Genomic DNA, 10,947 nt, shown 5'->3' on the forward strand with positions numbered 1-10,947 from the left:
CAAGGAGGCCAATTAAACACGGGAGGATTATCACAGCTCCATGGAACTGAGCTTTAGCTCTCAGAAATATGAGAACTTTCACAGAAACACTAATGTGTGTGAGTTTGATTGTGAAATAATCAAAGTAGCATTTGCAGAGACAGTTCTGGGTAAAATTAAGCGTGAACAGCCATTTAGTTTGCTAACTCCACAGTCTAGATCTTTCTTTTTGTCTATCTTTCTTTTTGTCTATCTATCTATCTATCTATCTATCTATCTATCTATCTATCTATCTATCTAGAGGGTGTTAAGGTGCAGACATGAAAAGATTCATGCGTTCAAAAAGCAACTTAGGATGCATCATCTATTAATCAAACAAAACCATTGAATCAATCTAATCAACACGTGTGACTAGCTCATTTTGTTTGAGGTGAATATAAAGATCATTTGTGAAAAAAATCTTTTCATGAAACATCCCTTGACTGGGCTTTCACATGATGGGAATTTATCTCTATACTTCTGTCTTATCTGATGAAGAATTTGTTTTGCAAGAGCAGTATTGAGGTAAATCCTTGAAGCTCAGAATTAGTATACATTCGCAGTGATAAATTAAACTAACGTTGATCTTTTTGGGGAAAAAATAGTAGATTTGAAGGTGACGTACATCAGCAGTGACTGACCATGTCTTTTATGTGAAGAAGTGTGCTAAGATTAGATGACAAATCGGCAGGCTGGACATCTGCATCCTGCCAGCTCCCTGCCAGAGATGCTGGGATGTGGCCCATCTGCTGGAAACTGACAGCTTTCACGTCATGTCAGAGGGTGGGTGGGGTAAGGCTAGCCACTTGGGGACTATTATAAATGGGATCAAATGGAAGTGTCCTGAGGTCACCCAGGCCAAAAAGTTATCCCCAACTCCCTGGTGAGTCATACAGTTTACTCTGAGCTGCATGTTAGATGTTTTTGGTGAAGATGCCCGTGTTTCATGTTTGTTCAAACATGGGAAATTCTGTCAGGGGTCATAATTTGACCCACTGATAGTCATGAGTCATGAGTAGGATGGGAGAAACGGGTTTATTGTTGAAAAGATAGAGTGGAGGAGTGCAGGCATAGAAAATAAATTTTTTGAGCAACATTTTCAAGAATGATGAACACATGCAGTCTTTGTGAGCAAATGTAGTCTTTCTTATAAATAGAAGAACCTCTTCAGACAGTTGATTAAACAAGAGGATACAAGTTTTTTCGACTGCATTATCAAAATTAAGAACACATGCGGCAGAACTTTTTCTTTTGCTAGCTATATTTTTACACAATTTCTAGACAATAAAAAAAAAACAACCTCCCTTCTTCAGCTGTTGTTGTTTAGATTTACGATTAGTATAGTAGAATATAAAGAAACCGTGTGAGACCTGCGCGACGAGGAAGGGAGTGTGAACGGAAGGAATGTGTTGATTGATTGTAAATTAATAAAGAAATCTTCCCTAATGCCATTAGAGGCCCACTTTTTCCCCATCTCAAGATTTAATAATAGTTTAATGGTGATGCTACTGCAGAATAAGTGCTTCTTAAAATAGACTGCAGAGGCAGTTCTTCAGAATCTTATGGGACATAACTCAGTATTTACTTAAACATCAGTCTTTTTTTATGTATACTTACTGGGACTTTAACTAGAATTCCAGCTTATGTGATCTCTGTAATCAGTCAGCGTCTCATCTCTAACTTACTTGAAGTCATTGATTATTTGACATCCTGTATGTTGAATAAGCAGTTAACCCCATTTCGAACAATACACATTTTTTTGGGCTTACATATGGCTACATATGGCTTGAGTACAGAAAAGTTAGACAAATGTCAGTAAAGATCCCTTTTGTCATTGTCTGAATGAGCTCTTGATTGAAATTTTGGGAAAATGGTAAAGGGACTAGCTTTGACATAAACACAACCATAGCTGTATACTTGAATGTGTGAATGTGACTTCCAATAATTGCACCAAGTTCTGCAGTTTTGGCAAATAAATTGCAGCAGGAAGACTTGCTGGAACACAAGATCAAAGTCAGGATGTGTTATAATCTTTATTGCCCCAAACATGTTAATCTGTGAAGTATTCTGTGACATCAGGCCATTCACTGTCCCAATTAGCATCCCATTCCACTAAAACATGTTTCATTTTGTGCGAGATGAAACTCTAAGACCACAACATGGCCCACTTTTTTAGAGCTCATGAATGCATCACCGCTCTTCCTGTGACCCAAATGGTAAAACACTTGGGCAACATAAGGCCCTTCAAATTCAAATGTAGGTCAGCTATACAACCGCTGTCAATTTAAGCTCTATGTTATTCTCACAGACATATAGGGGATTATAGTGAGCTCTGATTTTCGAGTAATATCATCAACACTACCACTATATTAGAGGCATGGAAAGAGAAAACATTTGATTAACCACACCTCTAAATCTGGAGTTAAATCCCACTAAAGCTACTCTTAATTAGTTGAGAGTCTGTCTCTATGGTATTCACTAGGTGTGAGTAATCAGAGTGTGGGATGCAGAGCGCATCAGGTGATGAATACGTCCTTTGACGAAAAAAGCCAAAAATCATTCAATGATCTCATTAATTGATCATTATGCTGTGATGAGTTTGACCAAGGGACTGGATAGTGTAGTGATAAGATACCTCCAGTAGGTCCTTAGGCAAGACCCCCTTACGCTACCTGGCTACCTGGGATATGAGTTCAAGTCGCTTTGGATAAAAGCGTCTGCCAAATGCATGAATGCAAACAAAGTTAATATCAAAGTTAATCTCTGATGCTCTTCATCAAAAGTTTTTATTCAAATTATTACTTTTATCCAGCACCAAACACTGAGTGACTTCCTTGCAAAATCATGAAGTTGTGAGGCTAAAAGCTTGGAGACTTACGGGTGAATGATGTCTCACATGACAGGAATGTGGGTCAGTGTCCACAGGAGATGAGACTGGGTTCACATTTCCACAGCCACAGCGTTTCTGTGCTTGCTTGTGTGATGACACCGAGATATGTTTGCTTTTGTGCTTGTGCATGTGACCAGCTGTGTTTGAGAGGTCATAAACTGTTGCTGAGAAAATACAGTAGACAATAAGCAGTTGAAATGGTGCTATATTGTGTGGTTTTCCCCTTAAATCCATTTCCTTGTAATCCAACATTATCAAGCCATGTGCACAAAGTAAAGGAAGCGGGATACCCAGATGGTTGTGCATGACCTGAATATGTCCGTTTAATTATCTGTAGAATAGATACATAGTATGACGCATTAGCATCCATTAGACTATATTTGTGCTTGTCATGCGTACCATTGTTTACACAGGATGGCGCATTTCACTCTTCATGCATGCCATGTGTCACACTTGTATATTTACTGGGTCAACTTTAGGTGTAGGTACTTTGGGTTGCTAGGTAGCAGGATGTGGAGCATTGAAACTCTGCCCAATCACAGGTCAAGTGTGTTTGTTCTTTGTATTAATAGATTAGGTGTGGCCTATTACTTGGGAAATATGGGCTATCTTTCAAGTAAATATTAATTTGGGTAAGGTCTGATATGCAGCATAATTAAAGTATTTTTGAGGTTCAAAGAATTAGAAATGTATACGATATTTGTCCTGAAGATGCTTAAATAGAGGATTCTTTAATAAATTAACAAATAATTAAATATTTGAGTCCTTTGGGTCTCCATGTAGATGTCATGCATCCTATGATTAGAGAAAATAGAACATACACTGATACTTTTTTTCCTGCTGTTGTGCCATAAATCATATGCAAATAAGAACTTGATCGACCAGTTTGTCAAGTTAGTTGGAAACAACTGTTTCTGTAACTTTGGCCTCTAGTCAAATGTAAACCTGTTGATAAATTGATCTATTTATTGGTTAATGTATCTAATATTCAGCAGGTGACAGCAAAGAGAATCTGAATTTTAAATTACACAGTTAAAAGAAAACTATTATTGGAGGAAAATGTAGACATAATCCCTCTTTTTGGAAAGGAATTCATAGCTTTCCCTGATTTGTCTACACAAAGATTGGATAATTACAGATAACATGTCACCAGGATGATTACAAAAATAATAAACTAAAATAATAACCACAAGTTTTGGTTTCACAATCACAGATTACTTGAATACATTCTGATTGCACGTTTTCAAAATGACAACAAAAACTCAAAAGATAGTAGATGCAGAATTATGGAAGTGTGTTTTTTAAGAAATTCGAATTGTCGTTCCGCCCATAGACATTATAAAGAGATTATAAAGAGATAAAAAACATTCTTTATGTCTGTGGTTCCGCCTCTTGGGTTTCTTTTGAGTCGCAAATTGGGACGTCATTAAATTGGTGCATGACGTAAACAATGTGCGCCGAAGAGCAGGCGGAATGATGGCGGTGGCACAACCGAAGCTTGAGAAAGAGACTGAGGATTGCTCTTTATTGCCTTTAGTTCACGATATTATCAAATGGTAAGTGTGTAGGCCATGCCATGTTTGTAAATGTTACACATTCACCGTTCAGTGATTTAGTGGAATAGTGCTGGTTGATGTGTTGCTAAAGCTAACAGAGAGCTATCTCTCAGTTTAAAATCCGGTATACAAGAATAACGAATGTGTTTCCCTTCCAACGTTGTACTCTATTAAGTATGGACAAGGACAGCCAGGATGTCCACCAAGATCTGGCGAAGCTCAAGACAAAGATCCAAGAAGCACGGGAGCAGATCTCCAACATGCCCGGGATAGACAGCAGTCCGCAGGAGCAGCAGCAGCAGCTGGCCACGCTGCGCGAACAGGTCCGCACCAAGAACCAGCTGCTGCAGAAATACAAAGGTCTGTGCATGTTTGATGTGCCAAAAGCATCATGAGACTGATGCCTGGGTTACTGCACTGACAGGAGGACACGGAGAGATGGTGGAGGTGAAGGACACATTTTACATAAATATTAACTTAATAAACACGAGTCGAGGACAAATGGATGGACGTTGGGTTGAAGAAGGGCTTAGTTTCCCTTTATTTGCATTGCAATGCAAAATGTGTAACTTCTTGCATTTCTTTCTTTTTTTTTCAATTTTTGGAGGTGAGTTTTGTTGTGGTATGTCCTAACAGTGGGATTTCAGTGACACATTTTCTTGTCTTGTAAAATATCACTTTTGTAATTAAACAGGTTTTTTTTAACAAGCTTCAACCTCAGCCTTTGTCCGTCCATCCATCCACTTCCGCTTTTCCCAGGTCGTGTCGCCGGGGCAACAGGTCCAGGAGAGAAACCCAGACATCCCTTTCCCAAGCAACACTCTCCAGCTCCCTTTGTCATTAATCAAATATATTTACTTTTATCTTTCCATCTGTTGCTTTTAGAGGGGAGTTATTCTGACACCAGTAACTTTTTTTTTTTAAAAAGGCCAGAAACTGAGTTGTTCCAACTGAATGAAAGTACAGTTTGGGGAGCACAATTAGGGCCCCTTATGAATTCAAACTTCAACATGATGCAATTTTACATCTGCCAATGTATTTCAGAAAAACCTGATCCAACAAATTATGGGTTTTCACTAAATTGAGAATATTTTCCAAAGGTGGGAAACAACAGAATGGACTGGACAGAAAAATCTGCACTCTTGGTTGTGTTCTTGTGTAACACTTACAATGAAAGACGAGAGGAGAACAGGCTATGAAAGTAGCAAGAGTTTTATTTTCACAATGCAAAAATTGACGTGGACATAATAAATACACATGTAGAATTTGTTCATCCTGCAACAAACTTTCAAGTTTCACCATGTTTGGAAAAAAAAAGAAAAAATAGCAAAATTGTAAACTTGTTTTCCTCCAGTGCTGCTCCCAGAAAGCTAATGTTGAGACAGATTTACAGCATTTTCAGAACATCTACTGCAGCAAGTGTCTCAGACCAGTTTGGCTCAGGGTGTCTACAGTTTATGGTCTCGTGTTTACTTTGGGTAGACTGACTGACCAACTCTGTGTAGATGAACAGAGAGAGAGAGTCTTTTGCACACGGACAAAGATATCTTCAGCAAATAACACAGCCCTTCTCTTTAGTCTGGCTGCCACCTATCGCCTTCCCCTTTATGTACATCAAGTCACTGTGCACGCTTGGCCTCCGTGCAAACGGCGCCACAATCCCATATGCGTTCCCGTCTTTGCACTTCTTGGTTTTGAAGGATTTTCTGTGGAGCACGTCGCAGTACTGCAGGGAAACTTTGCAGTGGCGGTCGGGGCTCATTTCGTTTGGCAGCTTGGCCATGGTAAAGAGAGTCTGAAACATCTGGTCAACGTTGGTGTTCTTCTTTGCGGATATTTCAAAGTAAGCGCAATGTTCTTCTCCGCCAACCAGCTTCTCGATCTCGTCGTTCTGCACTTGACGGTAAAAGTCCCTGTCACACTTGTTGCCGCAGATGACGAGCGGGACGTCCACGTTCTCCTTTGTTTTGTTTCGCAGACAGGACTTAGTCTCGTATATCTGGCGTTTCAGGCGCTGCACCTCTTGGAAGGAGTCTCTGTTGTCCAGGCTAAATACTAGGATGAAAACATCACCTGGAAAACAAGAGAAGACAAAATTTTAATTCCGTGTAATTTAAGCAGCGAGATGGGTAATGTGGGCTTGAAGAGGTTTGAAAGCTGAGCTTACCGGTAAGAATTGAAAGCCTCCTCATTGCAGGGAAGGGATGATTCCCAGAAGTGTCCAGAATGTCCAGCTGGTAAACGTCCCCCCTGATGCTGTAGAATTTCCTGTGGAAATCTTCTATGGTGGGTGTGTACTGGTCATCAAATCTCTCATTGAGAAACCGAGAGATGATGGCTGTTTTCCCAACTTTAGTGGAGCCCATAATCACCATTCGGTGGCAATTCTTGGCCGGTATATCGAACTCATTCTCGGATGGTGCCATTTTTTTTATCATAACTGCAGCAGGTTGCACCCGGTGATTGTTGGTGCTGTGTCCCGAGATAGTTTTTACATCCAAGCAGTGACGTGAGCCGTCTGAACTCGCCTTGTCTCTGAAGCTGGAGAAGTGCAGGCTGAGAATTTATGGGGGAAGTTTGCCGCGCCTCCAATGCGTCATGTGTCACCCTGCAGCTCCGGGAGCTGGAGCAAGACCCGAAATCCAAACGTTTCTAAGGCTGTTTTTGTGCGTCAGCTCTGCCCACCCCTCATGATAAGAAAACTGGGAAGATACGAGCTTATGCTTTGAAATTATGCTTAACAATTAGTTATAGTTTCATCTGCAGTTATTACAAATTAAACTAAATTGCTTTTTTATTAGCTTATCTTTGCATACCTCAGAGTGTGCGCAGTGCATAAAATCACTTTAATTACGTTGAAAGCATGGAACTATTAACAGTACCTACGTTTAACTCAACAGCATTTTTGTTCCTTTAAAAGCGCATACAGCTCAGGGAAAATCGTCTGCCCCCACAAGCCGTCTGTCTGTCTCAGTCACCAGTAATAAGTAAACAGGTTTTCAGGCTGAAGTAAGCAGCTGGATAAGGTGTAGGGGACGGATGAGGGCGCAGCTGCGCATCCAGCATGTGGCAAGGTTAGTGAGCTTTGTTGCTGTCCTCATACGTCCACTGTTATTCCCCTCGTGAATGACATTGTGTGTCACCCCTTTAGAGCTTTTATGTCCCTTCATGTTATTACTGGGTAGACAAAATGTCAGAGTGCAAGTGATGTTGTAGCAAACGTCACAAAGAGAAAAACAAACACACAGCCGAAGTGCAGTTTGTTGTAACTACTGCCTGCAAGCCATCCAATCCAATTTATATCGACTCTCTCATATGGCCTATTAATTATAGTAGCCCAAGATAGAGCCCGCTGCTTGTGACTCAGACTCTGCTCATCCACTTTGTCACCTTTCACCTGTCCTCTTACCAATGAAATGGTGAAGAGAGAGGAAAGATTGATACTAAAAAGGAAAGTCTTGAGTAGGACTTATGCTGCATGTGACAATCCATTATAATGATCCAGTTATTTTAGAAATAATTTCCTTTCTGTCTGTAAAAGTTTCAAGTGCCACATGATTTTCAGATTTTGCTGTTGTTTCAAGTCTTATGTACTCTGTTTTTAAATGTACCTTAGATATTTTAACTAAAAAAGGACATAATAGCTTACAACTTACATCAATGCTAGACAATACCAATCAAACAGTTGGGGCTGTTCATGTACAACACCACAAAGGCTAACACACTCCTTTTTAAGTTCTCATGATCATTTAACCGTATCATGTTGTCTCGGACTTTTGAGACATCTGTTCACGTGGCTTTTTTTAAAACTTAATTTAGGGTGCCCTGTGTTGTGGGCAATTAAAGAGTAATTTGTAGGTCACCTTATATTTCCACTGTGTACATTTTCCCTGACTTTACAAACCACGTCATCCTTTTTATTGAAATGAAGTAAGACAAATGTCAGCAAGGTTCAGGGCATTGATATCATAATTATGGCTCTATTCGTCCTTATGAACTATTCTCTAAGTCTACTTTTTAAAAAAAAAAAAAGTTCTACAGTTTACATTATGACAAGGTCAAGTGTAACCATATGTCTCCGCATTTACCTTAATTTCATGCGAAACCTCAAACTCGCCAACACTAATGACCTTTTTAGCCCTTTATGGGGCAGCAGGATTGAAATCAGATAGGTGTACTTAAGCCTGGCTGTTCAAAGCCTCAGCACTGGATTTGTGTTACCAGGCTGTAAAGGACCAGTGCTACGCCCTTGACTATTGGTCAACAATTAAGCCAGTGAGTTCTTGGTGTTGCATAAAACATGACACGTGCAGAACAGCTCTTAACATGACACTGCTTCCATAATAATACAGCGAATCATTCTAACCTGTAGAAAACACATAATTACTGGTCTTACTTGACTTTACTTTGTTGTATTGAAAGCATTTACTGCACTTCCCTCATAGATTTGGTAGTACATATATAAACTAAGGATTTTTTTTTTTAAACTGGTATTACGCAATTGAGAAGGTTGTACAATGAATAGTGCATCAAATTACATTGCTCAAAGTATGGTTTTCAGGTTAAAACCAATAAATGACGCATCATTTATATCCTGGTGTGAGCTTACACAGAACAGGTAGAAGACAGAGTTTCATTGGCTTAAAGAAAGAGACGCATCCACATTTTCACTGTGAATTTTGTTTAACCCCAATGAAAGATACACAGACCCTGAATGCTCATCTGAAAACGAGCAGGGTCAGAGAACATACACAACAGTATAATGTGTCCTCAGGCTCAGTCACTTTGTCTTTGTTAATTTTGCCTCATGCATCTAATTTTGAGCCATGTTTTGAATTCCAGATAATTTGCAGCCTGTTTTGTTAAAGAAAGATAGATGAACCCCGGTGCACACACTGTTTTGGTAACGTATCCCTCAGCAGAGTAAACACACTCCGCTCAGGCCATGGACAGTTATACTCATTTCCCTCATTTCCCTCTTAGCCATCTTTGCTTTCAACTAATTAGTAAAGCGAACAACAAAGCATTTCTAAAAGGTGATGAGTTTGCCTGAGGGTACAGAATTCTTCACACAGAAACTATATGTCAATGCTATGTTTTTATTGAGAAAATTTCAATTCAGTTAAAAAAAAAATAAAACATAGGCTCATATTTTGGCATAATTATGATAAAGCTGCAACAGGAGGAGACACTGCCTCAGAGTCTGTTGGCATCTTCTTGCAGAGGGCCTAAAAAGATATTTTTTTGTGATGTTTTAGTTTCACCATAAGTATATATTTGAGTATGAAATATTGCATCTGATCTTACAAAACAACAGTGACCCCTTTAGCTATGTAAGCACATATGCTAGAAAACCCCACAGATGAAGCAGACACATTTTTGGTATCATGTCAGCCTGTTTCTTGTAATGGCAGCTCACAGATTCACAGCCAGGAGTGTGTAACATATTGGACACTTGATGGGTTAGTGAAAGGTCTGATTAATAGTTGGCAAGAACAGATATGCCTTTGGGTTTACAATATGTTGAATAGAATGTGACTGTAATGTCACATAAATATATAAAATATATATATATATATATATATATAAGTGTTTTCTATCAGTATGTTTGTGAGGACTTGTGTTGGTGTACCGTATCAGGTACAAGCTGAAAGATTTTCCATGGCCTTCACAGTCCCCCAAACTGAACATCCCAGCAAAATCTGTGAGTACACCTCAAAGGGCAGTTAATCTGAAACATCCTAAAAAGCCTTGTGCTGTAAGAATTCACAAAATTCCCCCCCAAAAAGGACTTAAAAATCTTTATTTTCCAAAAGGAGGTTAAGGTTTCTATGCACAGTCAAGCCTGGGTGCCTTAACCTTTGTAGGGTTGTTTTTTTTTTTTTTTAAATCATTTGGAGAACAGATTATCTTATTATCACTTTCACAGATGATATTTTGACCAACTAACTGAATACAAAAATGCTGTCACACCAATATTTCCATTTGATCAACTTTACCATTGTGGTAACAAAGAATAAAACATAGATGTTTAAACTATGTTCTGGATGTAATTTTCAACCATCAGGTTTAAATCTGCAGGTTGGTTCTGCCTGTGTGGTGCAAAGCAACTGGAGGGAGTTGGTCTTGAAGTGAGGAGGCCACATGATCTTGCATGTTAAAGATAAGAGGAGGGGGGGGGGGGGGTCTTGCCGTGTTTACATGGCGTGAGTCCCCGGTCTGTTGCATGTTAGCCTGTGCTATCTTACAAAGAAACCGTTGAATGAAGCATGAGCATGTGATTTCCGATACAAAGGCTTCACATGTCAGAGCCTACCAGAGTCCTGGCCCCAATCCAGGTTTAGTTTACCGATCACCTGTGTGTTTTGATAATCTGACAATCTGTCATCTGCGTTATTATCTGTGACATGTGGTCTGATGTCAGGCTTCCTGCATGGCATATAACATAAGGTTGTAAATATGTGATTAAATGGCAAGCACGTA

The 10,947-nt window shown here is 39.5% G+C and overlaps 2 protein-coding genes across 2 annotated transcripts; one reads left to right on the forward strand and one right to left on the reverse strand.

The window, feature by feature from the left end:
• The first annotated feature begins 4,352 nt into the window (after nt 1-4,352).
• Nucleotides 4,353-5,179, forward strand: med9 (mediator complex subunit 9). The gene is made up of 2 exons (XM_075454558.1): nt 4,353-4,464; nt 4,640-5,179. The coding sequence occupies exons 1-2, from the start codon at nt 4,382-4,384 to the stop codon at nt 4,857-4,859; spliced, it is 303 nt and encodes a 100-aa protein (XP_075310673.1). The 5' UTR covers nt 4,353-4,381; the 3' UTR covers nt 4,860-5,179.
• A 479-nt stretch (nt 5,180-5,658) lies between these two features.
• Nucleotides 5,659-7,054, reverse strand: LOC142371812 (dexamethasone-induced Ras-related protein 1-like). Its single transcript, XM_075454557.1, has 2 exons — nt 6,632-7,054; nt 5,659-6,537 (listed from the first exon to the last, which is right to left on the reverse strand). Exons 1-2 carry the CDS (start codon nt 6,900-6,902, stop codon nt 6,014-6,016), a joined length of 795 nt encoding a protein of 264 aa, XP_075310672.1. The 5' UTR covers nt 6,903-7,054; the 3' UTR covers nt 5,659-6,013.
• Between the last annotated feature and the right edge of the window lie 3,893 nt (nt 7,055-10,947).

Source organism: Odontesthes bonariensis, chromosome 21 (genome assembly GCF_027942865.1).
Source record: "Odontesthes bonariensis isolate fOdoBon6 chromosome 21, fOdoBon6.hap1, whole genome shotgun sequence".
NCBI classification, from domain to species: domain Eukaryota; kingdom Metazoa; phylum Chordata; class Actinopteri; order Atheriniformes; family Atherinopsidae; genus Odontesthes; species Odontesthes bonariensis.